Below are 17,500 nucleotides of genomic sequence, written 5' to 3'. Positions count from 1 at the left end.
TATATATATATATATATATATATATATATATACATAAACTCGAAGAGAAACAATGTGGCATTGGGTTACAAGTCCAACTCACTAAACATTAAGGCACAACTTCCCCCTATAGGTGAACGAAGTGGCTGAGAAAAGTTGTTGTTATCAAACATTTTTTACTTCATTAAGTCAGTTTAATGGTGAAGGGATTGATCCAATTGGCCTATTGATGTAAGCTTTCTGAAGAAATGTCATGCTCCCTTGTAAAAATATTTTACAGTATTTACAGTATTTTATTTTGATACATTTGTACATTTTGTTGTTTATTTTGATACACTTTAAATTGATGTATTTGGTATTTTATTTTAAAATACATTTCAATGTATTTTTGCCCATCCCTATATGTACACACATCCCCTTTTCTGCCCCTTCAATCTGTGTGCATTAGCCCCCAACAATTTTAATACTATAATCTAAAACAAAGCTGTATTATTCTGAAATGTTTCCAATCGCACCTCTATTTCCTATGTGTGTTTGTGAGAGTCTCCAGACGACTCAACGTCAGGCCTGCACTTCAATACTGCTGGCTTTTTTTTAAATGCACTCAAGAAGCGAAAGCTATTTTTTGCTACTTCATGAATCCGAATCACGTGTTCACCTTCAGCTTTCTGACAGCCCAGCTCGACATACAGTACACACTTCATGCCAGGAGGAGCGTGGAGTACGTGCTCAAGAGGATGAAACAGTCTTGTGAAAGGATTTACAGTAATTGCAGACTGACAGAAAGCGCGCAGGCTCCCATAATTCTCCCTTGCGATCTGAATCCCTGGCGTGTTCATATTGCGACCATGCATCTTTAGGCTTTTAGCTCAATTAGATTATCCATTTGATCCAGTCTCACATAGATGACTGATCCGTCAACCTTGGATTTTTTAAACAAGTTGGGTGCTCAGAGGAATGTCTGTCATATTTGAATCTGGGTTTAGCTTGCTTCCTGTTTTTGTAGGATAAGAATTAGATGCTCAGCTGGTGCGGACGCATATTTTCTCAGTTTTCTTTTTTCTCTATTGGATGTGGATGTCATCAGGCCACAAACCTTCACCTACAGCGATGAAATGGATTGCCTGTTTTGCAGGGAGGGTTAAGAAGGGAAATGGAGCTGAAAAATATTTCCTTATACATCCAAAAGTCTTTCAGCTGCCAATATCACCTCCTCCAATGCAATGTTTTACGAGTCTTGATATAAGCATTGCTATTCCTGCTGCTTATATTTAGGAGGTTAGAAGTTTGTTCTAGCTTGTAAAAAGCTTTCCTTCATGAATAAAAAAAGAGGAAATCAAAAAATTGCAATATAAGTATTCATCTTTTTCATATTTCAGAAGTTTGTAGCTGATTTGTATGTAAAATGATTGTAATTTCAATCTGAAATCAATATTTTGTGCTCATAAACACTGTACTTGGTAATTCTACTTTGCTTTTCAAGGGCAGTTGCAGTCTTTGGAGAAAATGAAGTAAATATGATACTGTGAAATATCATCGTGATATAAAAAAGAGACAGAAAAATATTTAAACTGCTGACTCCTGTTCCTGGATCTCACAATTTTTTTAAAAATACTGTAATGCTGGATAATGATTTCTGAGGCTGGAAGGGCATCTGCTGCATAAAAACATATGCCGGAATAGTTATTGATTCATTTTACTGTGGCGACCCCTGATAAATAAGGGACTAAATTGAAGGAAAACGTATGAATGGATGTGTAATGATTTCAAGCTTCAATATGTTTTGTCAGGATTGTTTGATGAATAGGAAATTCTGAATCACAGCCTTTATTTGAAAAAATGATAACTTTACACAGGGTGCGAACTACGTGGCAGATAGGGGGAGCTCGGCGGAATAGTTGGCTGTTCATTCTGCTGTGGCGACCTCTGATAAATATTGACAAAACCGAAGGAGATTGAATAATATAGACTAAACTTTTCATTTGGATAAAGTACAAGTCAGTTGCTCACTAAAAATTATTAAAGTTTCTCTAAATCAGGGGTCGGGAACCTATGGCTCGGGAGCCACATGTGGCTCTTTGACCAAAAATATGTGGCTCTCCAGATGTCTCCATTCAATAAAAAATTTAAACTGTCACTAAAAATCAGTTTCTTATTGAATATAAAATGAAAATGACCTTTTTATTGTATATTTTTTCAGCAAAATGAAAAGAATAAAAGGACATTTCAACCAATGTGCATGTGCAGCGCTGTGTATTAACTTGAATCAGACACCAATAAAGTGTATGCAACTTACATTTCTATGGTAACCTTGTGCACGTAAAATCAAACAACATGAGTGTTGATGGCGAAATTTTTTATTTTCCTTTCTTAAAAGTACATGGACTTGCTCGTCATATGATGCTTGTATATCCCCAATGGCTCTTTAAATAATGCAATTGCCAAATAAAATAAGAAATGGCTCTTTGCTAAAAAAAGGTTCCCGACCCCTGCTTTAAATGTTCTGACTGTAGCGTGCTAAAGGTGTTGCATAAGTTTTTGACTCTACTAAAACATAAAAATACCAAATATTTTTTGCAGAAAATATTTTTAAAAATGTGCTAAGTTAACATACTTGTTTACAATAGCTTTTAAATTACTGGCTATATTAAAGTGGTTTAAAACTTCTGCTCTTCAAATTCTGTTGGTCTCAGCTACACTGAGATCAAATGATTCATTTCATTTACTAAATTTTTATTTTATTTTTATTATTGTATGTTGTAGAACTGTAAACAACAAATCCCAAGATCCACCCAAATAAAAAATTAAATCAAATTGAATAAAAACAGTTATACCGCAATAGTAGGTACAAAATCAGGATTGAAACATATCTGATACAGTCTCTCTCATATTTGACCAAAAGTGTACAGCTTTCTTACTGGCGCTAATTATTTTGGCTGTGGTGTATTCCAAACTAATAATGTCCAGTAGGTAGAGTTTCCAAGAAAGATCCACATGAGTTAATGAGCCATATTTTCAGTATCGTTTTTTCACAGCAGTCAGAACAACTGACAGAATCCTTCTTTGGTTGATGGATAAGGAGTAATGAATCGTCCAGCAGGAGAAAATGTAATGGGATACATTGCATCTGAGTTTTCATTAGACTTGATAGTCTTGTAACTTGGATCTGAATAATGAAATTTAGGGACGTTCCAGAACAAATGCATATAGGTACCTTGTGCGGAGTTGTTACATAAGTGACATAAAGGGTCTGATTTTCTTTTCATTTTAAATAACAGGCAGATTTACACATTTTTTTATGGCAAGTTGAACATTACTTAATTTAATTTGTTTAAATTCAGCCCATATTAATTGTTGGCAGCCACTTACCTAAAAAATGTAAATCCAATAATTTTTCCAGTGTATTTACATAAAGTGCTAGTTAAAGAATTGTGGCCTGAAAAGAAATTCAGTCTGAAGAATTTAACTTTAATCCATGAAACATGCATGTGCACATACAGTTGAAGTCAGAATTATTAGCCCCCCCCCCCCTTTTTTTTTTTTTTAAATTTTATTATTATTTTTTTATTATTATTTTAAAATATTTCCCAAATAATGTTTAACAGAGCAAGGAAATTTTAATAATTCAGGTGGGCTAATAATTCTGACTTCAACTGTATGTTTGAGTACAGAAAATGAGTACATAAATGTGCATTACATGTATTATTAGAATACAGTGTTTCTTATTCTGCATGTATGTTTTCTGTAGATAGTTTTGACCCAGAAGCCTTCTAAATCTCTCATCTGTCCCAGAAGCCCTGATGTTCCACATTACTTTTTAGATCCAGCTCACGGTTCTGCAGGCATGAGACAAAATATCCACAGATCGTGAATACTTAAATAGGCCATGTATCATCAAGGGAAGAGATGCGAGGCATTTTAATGTGTGTGTGTGATCCACGTGAACAGCTCTTAAGGCATTCTGATGGTGCTGGGAAGGTGGATCAGTCCAGTTCATGAGTAAAGTGCACAGAGGGCCTGACAGGAGTCTTCTTTTATGTTTGATGGTTGTGTTTCTCTCTCACTCGCAGGAAAGACCAGAATCTGCTGTCCCCGGTCAACTGCTGGTACCTGTTGCTGAACCAGGTCCGACGAGAGAGCAAAGACCACGCCACCTTGAGTGATATTTATCTGAATAATGTCATCATGCGCTTCATGCAGATCAGTGAAGACTCCACACGTCTTATGAAAAAGGTCAGAACTGTTTTTAATTACATGAACAAGTCCTCTATTCTCCAAATGCCCTTCACAGCAAGTGTCAGATAAATAGAAAAGTTCTGAAAAAATTGTGCAACTTGAAACCATGATGTGCGTTTAATTAAAAAAGCAATGTGCATTACATGACAAAGATCTACTTAAAAAGAATGACCAACTATTCTCTAGTATGTTAACTTGAATTCTTTTTCTGATTTTGATTTTCATTTAATATTTGCAGAAATTACATAAATATTATTTACTGTGGTGTTAAATAATACACAACGCATTAATTTAATTAACTTGCATAATAAGAATTATAATCGTATTGTAATAAGAGATTCACATAAAAGAAATTATCTACCATTCTGGTCATTAACAATCAGACATGAATCAAATTTCTCTACATTTGCATAATACCATCATAGACTGTAAAAGATGTGGACGTAGTATCCGTGACGTCACCCATAGGTTTCTGAAGAGCACAAATGTAGCTACAAGTAGGCGTGGCCAAACATTACCATTTTGTTCGTATGTCATCGCAACGACCAGGGGTTACCAAACAAGGGAAAAAAGGCAGAGTGTCAGCGGAGCTACAGACGCCTGCTAGCATTTTGCTTAGACAGGCTTTTTTTTGGGAGAAACACTTAATACTTCATTACCTGCGACTCGTTTGTGTTCTGACCACTTGTGCTTGGTTGTGTACTATATCGATAAAGTGTTTAGTCTTTTAAAAACACTGTTGTAATACATTGAGCCACTAAGCATCGTTCTTATGACGTTTTTCTACAGGAGGAAAACGCGAATTATTTCCAAATACTATATAGTGTGTGTTAGTAAATGTGAGGCTATTTATGAAATCCAGACATAACACTGTATGACAGTGTTTCAGATGACTGTTCTATAGCCTACAGCTAATCCATCGTTCAGATTCTGGAGTGCTTTACAGGTCTAAAGAAAATTATAAATGATAAATTATCCTAAATAAAACAAATACATTTTTAGATATGGTATAGAAGTATGTAAGAATTTCACTCACCTGGGAAATAGAGGCAACCTGAATGATTTGTGAGCACATTTAAGTGCACACAGCATGCCATATTATCTGATAATTGTAGAAAATAATTCCAAAAGGCAATTGACTGTGTAAAGCCACATAAAACAAAACAAAAATACAATGTATTCGCCGAGTTCAGCGGCTAATCAGCCGGAATCAGCTGAGATCCCATGACGGCGACCAGTGAGACCTAGCTGTCACTCAAGTGGCCACGCCCTTAATTATGGAGACTTAATATAACTTAATATAAATGAAACGGATAAGTTATAAAACTATTTACCCCCTCACAGTTGTCAAATGGGTAATATTAGCTCAATGCACCAAAACCATCTTTTGTACCAGGCTGTAAACATGTTTTTATCAGCTGTAAAATTGGCCAATTTAGCATTGCAGTCAGTGAACCTCTGGAGTTCATGGAGCCTGCCCCTGAAGGCGAGTCGATGATTTGCAGTTTCAGTTACTTCCTTATTGGCTTCACGAGGTAGAGCGGGATGTTGCGTCTTGAATAAGATGTACAGTTATTTTTAGTTTTGTTGTAGCAAAAAGAACCTCCAAGTTGAACTAAGATTGTCATTTCTTTTTTTTCCTCTCACTGGCCTAGTCTTACTAAACTGTTGTTCCTCTTCCCTCTTTTAGCTGTTCTTCTTTTCGGAAAGCTATTTTTATTCATTTCCACTTTATATTACAGTCAATTGGTTTCTTTTATATTTCTGCACTATAAACACAATTTTAAAACATATTTAAACCATTTTCAGGTATTAAATCAACTAAAAATGGAAGTTCTGTCATCGTTCATTCACCCTCATGTCATTCCAAGTTTTTATAGCTTTCCTTTATTTTCTGTTGCAAAACAAAAGAATATATTCATATAAAAAAAAAATTAACATGAGGTGTGAATGGCATTCAATGTCCAATTTTTTATTTATCTTCCACATGAAGAAAGTCATCCTGGTTTGGAGCAACATACTAAATGATATCCGTTTATTAATGAATTGTCGCTTTAAATAAGTGAAATATTACATAGCATCCATCTGAAATGATGTCTTTATGATAAACAGTACATGCTGGCATTGGGTCGATAGATGATGCCACAGACATCACGATGCTAAGACGGCATCGTGATCCTCTGCCCCGCCCCCGTCGCAGCAGCATTCTGCTTGCGAAAAATACACACGGCCCCATTTACACTATAATTAGTCTTAGTTTTAAAATGCTATTTAAGAATGAAAACGATCCACATCCACACTGGTGTTTCACCTAGCATTTCTAAAAGGCCTCCTAAAAGACCACACACACACACACACACACACAAGCACACAAGCACACACACACACTCTGCCATGCGCTGCAGTGTAAGTGAGCATCAGCAGTCAGCGGATGCTTTGAGCACAAAACCCCAGACAGCAGTGCACGTCGGACAGTTAATCAAGGATGTACCGCTGGATCGTATCTCACTATAGTTGTTAAACTATAGTAATAGTAATTGTAGCGAAAACCTCAGATACTGTTGGTTGGGTCCTGTTGGTTTTGCACCTTTTTTACCAATTAAGTTTGTCAATGCCATTGTAACGACACAGATCACTCTGCCTATTCATGCCAGAGTCCAATGGAAAAAGTGATTGACAGGTGGTAATTTGTATGTAACTTATCTTTATTTGTGATTTGGTTATGGGTAAAACAAAGACCATGCGGGTCAGGTAGTTGAAACGGTAGGCTATAAATAATTAATTCACTGTCGCCTACAATGACGATGCCATCGTCCGTCTCAATGTTTCACATTAGAGATCATACAATGCCAAATTGGTCAACATCGCCCAACCCTAGTACATGTTTTGTTTTCTGTCAGCTTTGATACATTAAAATGAACACAAATTACAAGATTTTATCAAATTGTGTGTGATGGAGTAGCATTGTCTTTGTATTTTTTGTGTAAACGCTTTTACACTGTAAAATGCAGTGTTTCACACAATTTATTCATGTTGTCCCAACGCAAATTGATAAAGTTAACTTAACAAATTTAAATAGATTGAACATAAAACAATTGAGTTGACTTTAAGTTGTGTTGTTTCAGATCATTTTAAAATGTAGTTTGAACTAGTGTTGTCATGATACTGGAATTCGATACCAATTGATACTGAAATTTAAAAAACGGCCATTTTCTGCTAACATTTGAGCGCTGTTGAGCATGTTCTTAAACAGCGCTGATTTGCCGTTGTGTTCACATTCTCAACAGAAATGACTGTGATTGGCCATGAAGGTCATCAGTTCACCAAACTCACCGCTGTTTACTGAGTGTAACCACAGATACAGGGACACTGGAGCGTTTCAAAGTCATGTTGATCAGCTGGTTTGTCTATAAGCTGACATACGAGAGATCCGCTGATGAATCACAGCTTTAAAACACACATAAAAAGCACAATCGATTTGGGACAACATGACGGAATTAAGTTAGCTTATTACTTTTTACGGATTTAAATGGATCGAACATAAAACATTTAAGTTGTCCCAAAAAAAAAACCCTCAAGAATTGTGTTGTTTCAGCTTATTTTAAATAAGTAGTTTGAACAAGCAGCAAACCTTATCTTTTTTGAGTGTATGCTGCATTTGTGCTGTCTTTGTGAAAATCAACAACTTTGTGAACATTTAAGGATGTCTGCATTTTGAAAAGACTTTAACATTGTACCTGTGTGCAGTTAGCTCTGTGGTACGGGATTGTTTGTGTGCCTGTACTCGCTCGTCCGATTTACGATGTGGGTTCAGCCATACGGGACCTCTGCTTCTAGGCTGTGGTTCTGTTCTGAGAAGCTCCTCAAGCCCGAGCTTTAATCACGGCCTCCTGCCTTTCGTTTGATGTCTGCGGCCCCGGGGCCTGGACGACGTGGCGGTCTCTCCAGCGCAGGCCGCAGAAGGGGGACAACTCCCAAACAGATTATGTGCTGCAATGCATGCGAGTCATATGAGATGACCACAACAGCAAATTACAAGGCTGGAATGTAGGAGGTAAAAGTTTGGTCTCTAACAAGGGTTATTCAAAGGGCTTGACCAGCAGATCGGGACCGGCTGTTAGATGGGTAACGGAGGAGTTAACTCACTATTGCTCATTATTTACTGATGAAAAGAATGTTTCAACCTCTAAAAATAAAATCAGAACTTGAAATTTGAATCAAAAGTGGTATCAATGTTGCATATCAATGTTCAATGTTCCATATTGCATATATGGTTGTCAGCATTTTAGCCCTGTGTTTTCCACAACTGTATTCAAACCTTTAACTATAGTTTATGATTTATTATATAAGGATTATGGGTATATATATTTAAATCTGCGTTTAATCGTTTGGCAGACACTTTTTAGCCAACACAGCTTACAAATTAGCACAATAAGAGTAATAAAAGCAACAAATAAAAACAATATCAGAATAATATGACAATTTCCTGTTAGTCTAGTAAATAGATAATATCAAATATAGTAGTAAAATGGCTGCTATTGAAAAAATACAATAGAAAATAAAAAATAGTGTTAGATCAACCTTTTTCTATAGATACTGCATTGAAGAGCATTGAACATAAAAGTTTAATAATGCAAAAGGGAATCTGACAATGAAAAATATCTTATTTTAACAGTAAATATGGCTCATTAATATACTCACCGGCCACTTTATTAGGTACACCTTACTAGTACTTGGTTGGACCCCCTTTTGCCTCCAGAACTGCCTTAATCCTTCGTGGTATAGATTCAACAATGTACTGGAAATATTCCTCAGAGATTTTGGTCCATTTTGACATGATAGCATCAGGCAGTTGCTGCAGATTTGTCGGCTGCACATCCATGATGCGAATCTCCCGTTCCACCACATCCCAAAGGTGCTCTATTGGATTGAGTCTGGTGAGTGTGGAGTCCATTTGAGTACAATGAACTCATTGTCATGTTCAAGAAACCAATCTGAGATGATTCGTGCTTTGACATGACGTGTTATCCTGCTGGAAGTAGCCATCAGAAGATGGGTACACTGTGATCATAAAGGGATGGACATGGTCAGCAACAATACACAGGTAGGCTGTAACGTTGACACGATGCTCGGTTGCTACTAATGGGCACAAAGTGTGTCAAGAAAATATCCCCCACACCCTTACACCACCAGGAGCAGCCTGAATAATTGACACAAGGCAGGATGGATTAATGCTTTCATGCATGTTGACGCCAAATTCTGACCCTACCATCTGATTGTCACAGCAGAAATCGAGACTCATCAGACCAGGCAACATTTATCCAATTTTCTATTGTCCAATTTTGGTGAGCCTGTGCGAATTGTAGCCTCAGTTTCCTTTTTTTGTCACTGTGCTGCTTCTGCTGCTGTAGCCCATCTACCTCAAGGTTTGACGTGTTGTGCATTCAGAGACGCTCTTCTGCATACCTCAGTTGTATCGAGTGGTTATTTGAGTTACTGTTGCCTTTCTATCAGCTCAATCCAGTCTGGCCATTCTCCTCTGACCTCTGGCATCAACATGGCATTTGCGCCCACAGAACTGCTGCCAACTGGATATTTTCTCATTTTTGGACCATTCTCTGTAAACCCTAGAGATGGTTGTGCGTGAAAATCTCAGTAGATCAGCAGTTTCTGAAATACTCAGACCAGCCCGTCTGGCACCAACAATCAAGCCACGTTCAAATTCACTTAAATCACCTTTCTTCCCCATTCTGATGCTCAATTTGAACTGCAGCAGATCGTCTTGACCATGTCTACATCCCTAATTGCTTTGAGTTGCTGCCATGTGATTGGTTGATTAGACATTTGCGTTAATGAGCAGTTGGACCTAATAAAGTGGCAGGTGAGTGTATGGAATCTGTTATAGAGTGCAGGCACATATGTAACATTTTATATATCAATTTTCTGTCATAGCTTTATTGTTGTGTCACTATGACTTAATTGCATCATGATACTCCTAATAATGACATATTTCTCATGTTTGCTTGAGACGTTCCTTTAAAATGATGCCTTATTATTGCTCTCACTATAGCGTGCTCTTCCTTTGTTGCATGCTAACACAAAGGGAAGCTGCCCATTACAGTAAGCAATGTTAAATACTCTGTTTTGACAAAAGAACCAGGTGTTCTTTGTGCTCCTCACAGCTGTTTTCATCAGAATGAGTAGCTTGTGTTCAAGTCCGATGAGAAGAGAATAACTTTAAAGACCTCATGAGTCATGACCAAAACTCACGAACCCTCAAAACAAAGCTGATTTTTTTTTCTCTGTATGCCTTAAGTGACTGGTTACATAACAAAACCTCCTCTTCCATGCAGCCTCCCGCTCTCAGTGTTGACATGAGAGTGGCAGGAGAGAGAGGCTAGCGGGTTGTTTGTCTTAAGGGCTCTAGATGTTGCTGGTGGGGGGCAGTCATTCACCCGGGGTGTTGAAACTGCTCTGCCCTGTAATCAGTCCCCCCTGCTTCTTTTGATCACAACATCGTTTCAGTAATGAGCCACACACACCAAAGAGTGAAGCCCCTGCTGTCACAGCGACCCTCCGGCACAGCTGCAGCGGAGAATGACTAGCATCTGAGTGACGGTCACAGTTGTTGATGATCATGTTTGAGGTTAGGGATTTGGACCACCAATTTTAATGTCAATTAATTAATAAAACAAGTGCAGGAGAGTTTAAAATGTGTTGCCATCATGCCAACAATGTGCTAAAATGTAATGTGAAATCATTACTGACACTGTTTAGCACATTATTCGCATGCTAGCAATGTTAATGATCATCTTTGAGGTTATGAAATTTAACCCCTAATATTAATATAAATTAATTATAAATCAAGTGCAGAACAGTTTGAAATGTTTTACAATCATGGCAACAATGTGCTAACCCTGCTGAAAAAAACAGCTTGAACCTGCCTAATCTTGAACCTGCGAATGAAGCTAGAAGCTTGCTAGCACTTCTAACAGTCCTCTAATCATTTGAGAAATATGCTAGCAATGTGTTAATACGTGTTAGCAATGCTAAATCATGTTACAGTCATGCTATAAATGCTAAAACATATTAGCAGTGTGTGAAATCAAGCTTGAAACTTGCAAACATGAGCATCACTGCTGTTGATGATCATGTTTGAGGTTAGGGATTTGAACCACCAATATTAATGTAAATTAATTAATAAAACAAGGGCAAAACAGTTTAAAACAGTTCAAAACAAAATATACCCATGCTAGCCATGTGTGAAAACATTGACATGTTAGAAACAAGCTAACAACTAAACATATTAGCGATGTTGTAAATGAAGCTAGAAGTTCTAACAGTGCTAGCAGTGTTGTAATCATGTGAGAAATATGCTAGCAATGTGAAAATGCAAGTTTGTATTGCTAAAACATGTTCATCAAGCTAGAAACTTGCTAGCAGTTTTAACAGTGCTAACAGTATCAACAGTAACAATGCTAGCAGTGCAATAGCAGTTTAGAAACATGATATAAATGCTAAAACATGCTATCAGCATGTTAAAAATTTAGAAACAGGATACTAGCACTTTGTTAAAACATGCATGCAGTTTACTAAATCATTCCAACCCTGCTGAAAAATCCAGCTTAAACCAGCCTAGGCTGGTTGGCTGGTTTTAGCTGGTTGACCAGCCTGGTTTTAGAGGGATTTTGGCCATTTCCAGCCTGGTCTTAACTGGTCAGGCTGGAAAATGACCAGCTAAATCCAGCTAAAACCAGCTTGACCAGCCTGGTTTAAGCTGGACATAGCTGGTTTTGGCTGGGCTCCCAGCTTGTCGTTTTCCAGCCTGACCAGTTAAGACCTGGCTGGAAATGGCTGGAAACCAGCCTGGAAATGGCCAAAACCCCTCTAAAACCAGGCTGGTCGACCAGCTAAAACCAGCCAACCAGCCTAGGCTGGTTTAAGCTGTTTTTTTTTCTGTAGGGAAAACATGCTAGCTAATGTGGGAAACACATGCAGCAGTTTCATGCTAACAATTTACTGAACATTTGCAGTGTGTTCATTTATGTTAACCATACTAGAACATTTAGCACATGTGCTAAAACATGCTAGCTGTCCAAACACAGCCTTGTTTACAAAATCCTTTTTTTGATTTGATTTGATTTTATTGTACAGGATAATGTTAGGAAACATGGATCACAAACCAGTGAGTTAGTTGACAAGTTAAAAATATTATTAAAATATTATTAAAAATAACAGATACTAGATACAACAAAAATCTAATGAATGAATTAAAAGTGACTTTATTTCTGTATCAGTCTTTCTTCCAACCACATATAAAGCTCATCGCTCACAGTAGTGCACATGCTGTTCCAGTATGCATGTACGATGAGGAATTCTTTCACGGTTGAGCAGATTCTGCTACATGTATTTTGATTTCATTATTTATACAACATGTTTTTTTATACACTTTTAGGTTATTAATAGCATCCCAGTCTCTCTAGATGCACTCAGAGGAGATTCTTGTTCTTTTTTTGTTCATTTGTTTTCTACTTTTTTTAAACTAAACTATTTTTCACTAATTGCATACCATTTATTTAGTTACCAGATTCAATGCTGCAGAATTCTGTATTCTTTAAAGATAAATCCCACCGTAAGTGCCCTTGATAATAATTTGCAGTGTAGTAAAGCTGTCTACAACCATCCTGCATATTAAATGGCTGTCAGTACTTTATTTAGTACCTTTATTGCCATGCAGTATGCTGCCTGCTGCATGGCACCCCTGTGTTTTTGACATGACTGGCTTCATCATGGTTCCGCACATATTGTACTGTCAGCCGTCTCATGTTTGTGCCTTGAAGGTTTTGCATTTTTTATAGCCAGATTAATTTTAATTGAAAGATGTAACCCTCTCTACCCAGAGGCTTGAAACGGTTATTTATGGAGTCCTTAACAAAGTCAACTACCAGATAGTAGTGCTGCAATGACTTCTCACTTGACATGTAAAGGCCCAGCCAAAAGGACTCAAGTCATATCGTAAACTGAAGCATACCTGGCATTTATATTTATATTTATACCTTCAACAGTTTATTTTTCAAAGCAACTTTTTGTTTAGTTTGTTTTTATACTGATATAGTAATATACTGTTTTATACTGTACTATTTATTTCTGGTTGAATGATCATTAAAACATAAAAGATTTAGGTTTTTATTTATTTTTAAATGTATTATTCTTTTATAAATAGGGTTTCAATTTAAGAGACATTTTTAATTGTTATAAAATACACATTTTTAATTCTAGATATAGTTAATTTGGCAAACATTTAAATGTAATTTTATTGACATTTATTTTATTTTTCTATTTATTTTATTTTTATTTTAAATATATTTAAAAATAGTTATTTTTTATTTATTTTACTGTATATTCATATATAATTTTATTTTTTAATATATTTAAACATGTTTTGTTTTGCTTTATTTTATTTAATTTTTAATATATTAAAATGTTTATTTTTATTTATTTTATTGTATACGTAATTTTATTTTTAATTTATTTAAAAAATATATTTTATTGTATTTTATTTTTTATATATTAAAAATAATTTGTTTTATTTTATTTTTAATATATTTAAAAGTGTTTATTTTTAATTTATTTTATTGTACACATACATACATAATTTTTATTTTTAATATATTAAAAATATTTTATTTTATTTTATTTTTTATATATTTACAAATGTTTATTTTTGTTTTTTTGTTGTATACATACTTAATTTTATTTTTAATATATTTAAAAAATATATATTCTATTTCATTTCATTTCATTTTTTAAAAAATCTTTCCTCATTCCCTTATTCCAAATATCTCCTCATTCATTTGAATTGACTTTCTTCTATTAAGTCTGAATGGCACAAAACCGTGCTTCAGTTCTTTGCTCTAATGCCAACCTGTTTGATTGCTCACCGCATCTCTCCATGTCTGTGTGGTCGTCAGTTTGACCATCAGCTGGAAACCGTTATGTAAAAGCAAAACCGGCTGCGGTGAGAAGAGCCTGAGAGAAGCCTGATTAAAGGCAGAGCTTTGGTGTGTGTGTGGATCTGGATGATGAACTCTGAGCTCCTGCAGGTTTTGCTGATGAACACACATGTACACTTTCAGCTGTCGGCTCTTGGGTTTGAGTGGCAAACGAAACTGCAGGGTGAAGATCTTCGCTAAATTATTTTGACTCTTGACCTTCTCCCGATGTGTGTGTATGTATGTGTGTGCGTGTGTGTTCGTGTGACCTGTTATGCTTGCATTCCATATACAACTGAGTTCAATTAGATAGGACTGAAAGTAAAAGTGTGACGACTTTCATCTTATCAAGTCATATTTGATCCCTTAATAAAAATTAAAATTCACAAAAATGTCAAGAAATATTTTTCTTCTTTCCAAATAAATAAATTAAATGCATAAATAAGTGCGTTAAACATTTTTGTCTATTAAATTAAATACAAATAAGTGCACAAAAACATTTTTATTTAATAGTTAAATACAAATAATTGCATATTTTTAAAAAAATTTATTACATTAAATTCAAATAAGTGCATAAAACATTTTTATTTATTACATTAAATACAAATAATTGCAGACCCTTTTTTGTTTATTACATTAAATACAAATAAATGCATAAAACATTTTTATTTATTAATAATGTTTTTGTGCACTTTTTTGTATTTAATTCATCTTCACAATTTTATTTTATTTTATTTTTTTACTGTTTTATTGATCTAATGTAGCCATAATAGGTTTTTATTTTATTATTACTAATGTAGTTTTAAAAATTATATTATAAATTTTGTTCCACAAAATTTTTACAATTATTTTATTTTATGTATTAAATAAGGGATTGTATGGTGATGATACTAAATTATATCCTTGATGTAATTTAAATAATAAATTAAATGTTTATTATTTATTTGTATATCAAATTGTTTGTACTTTTGATTATATGTTTTTGTTTATTTAGGCCTCAGATTGTGGGAAATGTTTTAGGTGGAGTGTGCTGCTTGTTTGTTTGTTTGTTTGTCTTGTTAAGTGTATGTACGTTATGATGTATTGTACTCTGTTTGATTTATGAACTTTTAGGGACCCCCTTAAAAATGAGATGATTTATCTCAAGGGACTATCCCATTTAATAAATACATTCAAATTCAATTAAAATTTGAAAGATATCTGGGCAGGAAATTATTATTTTTTAAATGTGACGCAGAATATTAGGTAACATTCATGGTATAACAGTGTTATGAAATTCATATTGAGCGACCATTGAAAAAATGATGGCCTAAAGAAAGAGCCACATTCTGTTCATGAATGGGTTCACAGTCAACATTCATATAACTAATGGACTTTCTTTTTCTCTGAAGTACTAAATGGAGCAAATGCATTAAGCCCATATCTTTTCATTGAACTGTTAGGACAGACACATTTTAGTTTATCTTCTGTATATCTGTCTGTTGTTTTAGTGTTCTGTCTAAGTGATAAGACTCATTTGGAGGATATTTTATTTGTATTATTTGATAAATTATCGAATGCGAATCATCTTTGCTGCTTGTCATTTAAGTGAAGAGATTCGCCATAAAACATTCATCAAGAATTTCTTAATAAACCCACACATGCTAAACTGCTTATAGCATCTCCAGATCTGTTTCAATTTCACACAGTGAGAGTATAATTTAGTTGTGGCGTCTGATTTTTTGGAGATTGACTCGAGGTCCTGCTCCAGCTGTAGCAGAAAGATTTGCTCATCGCACCCCTGAGAATACTGGGATGTTGAGAATGGCTCGTGGAATCAGATTAGTAGAGATATAATTGGGTTAGTGAGAGTCTTGAGTAGCCCGCGAGATGGAAAGACCAGGTAATCCACACAAGCTGCAAAAAGTTGAAGCAAATAGTTGAACTGCAGACCTTCAAGGTGAAGAGTGTGTGTCCACATATGAATCTCTTCAAAGTTTAATTGCACACATGGTATGTAGTAGGGGTGTACCTACATTGATTCCAATCAATTATTATAATCACGTCATGGATTCGGTTCAATTTGATATGCCCGGCATCCTCAATTTTCAGTTTAACTTCAAGCGTATGCAATTTTGTCATTAAATACAAGCAGAAAGGAAAATGAAAAGAGCCTTTAATTTTTACCTTCTCAAAAGAAAACACCACCTTCAATGAGTCAAACATAAAAAAAAAACAACGATAATTACAGGTTGTCTTCCGCTGTTCAGTAAATGGGAGAGGTGGAGCTTTTTTATAGTGGATCTTGGGTTCTACTGTACCTTCAGTGTCAGTGAAAGACTTTCCCAGCAAACTCACATGCAGCGAAATGTACTCGGATCTAGGCTTTTAAAATAGTTGGAGCATTTTTTGTTACTTTCGCACATGTCTTGCTTCCCTTGCCATAGGATACAATGGTGCGTGAGAACCATAATATAATATGTCGTGATGCCAAGATGACATCTATGTCAGAAAACCGCCAGTACATCATAATCGTTTATGGCCTGTTATTAAAACGAGACAAGATCATCTTCATCTGCATTGTAATGCATTGGACATATGATTCATTTTGACAGCCTTACCATGCAGTGACCAGTAGAGCTTTTTCAGATATTACCTTTCACGTAAGTGTGTTATTTGTCAATCAAAGACTACAGAATAAACAAGAGGTGTCATTCATATAGTTTTGAATGGGGAAAAATGTAAAAGCTGCTCTAAAAAAGGAAGCCCTGCCTTCTAGTAAACAATCATTGATCAATATATACACTGACGATTTTCTGAGGGAGGGGCTAGATGTGTTTTTATGACAGTTTCTGCAGCTTCATTGTTATATGAACATGCTGGTGTTGCTAAACATGCTGGAATCTCTGTGAATGCTTGCTTTACAAGCACGAGAAATCTATCGTGCTTGAAATCTCTACTTTTAAAAAACCAACTACACTTGAAAACGAATGTTCTCTGGTTTTGTAATCTGTATGAAATGAACAAGAGGAACAGTCTTTTACCATCTGATCGCAATCATTTATTTTCTTTTCAGCTTAGTCCCTTTATTAATCAGGGGTCGCCACAGCGCAATGAACCGCCAACTTATCAAGCATATGTTTTACACAGCAGATGCCCTTCCAGCTGCAACCCATCACTGGGAAACACCCCACACTCTCATTCACACTCATAAACTACTGACAATTCAGCCTACCCAATTCACCTATAGCGCATGTCTTTGGACTTATGGGGGAAACTGGAGCACCTAGAGGAAACCCATGCAAACACAAGGA

At 35.6% G+C, this 17,500-nt stretch overlaps 1 protein-coding gene across 2 annotated transcripts in view; it reads left to right on the top strand.

The window, feature by feature from the left end:
• srgap1a (SLIT-ROBO Rho GTPase activating protein 1a) overlaps window positions 1–17,500 on the top strand; it is a 203,473-nt gene that overhangs the window by 80,414 nt on the left and 105,559 nt on the right. For both annotated transcript variants that reach the window (XM_056479034.1, XM_056479033.1), the window contains exon 3: window positions 4,050–4,212. In XM_056479034.1, coding sequence (XP_056335009.1) covers window positions 4,050–4,212 — 163 coding nt within the window. The remainder of the gene's footprint in view (window positions 1–4,049; window positions 4,213–17,500) is intronic.

The sequence above is a fragment of the Danio aesculapii genome, chromosome 18 (genome assembly GCF_903798145.1).
Source record: "Danio aesculapii chromosome 18, fDanAes4.1, whole genome shotgun sequence".
In the NCBI taxonomy this organism is placed as follows: domain Eukaryota; kingdom Metazoa; phylum Chordata; class Actinopteri; order Cypriniformes; family Danionidae; genus Danio; species Danio aesculapii.
This window is presented reverse-complemented; position numbering and strand designations above follow the sequence as displayed.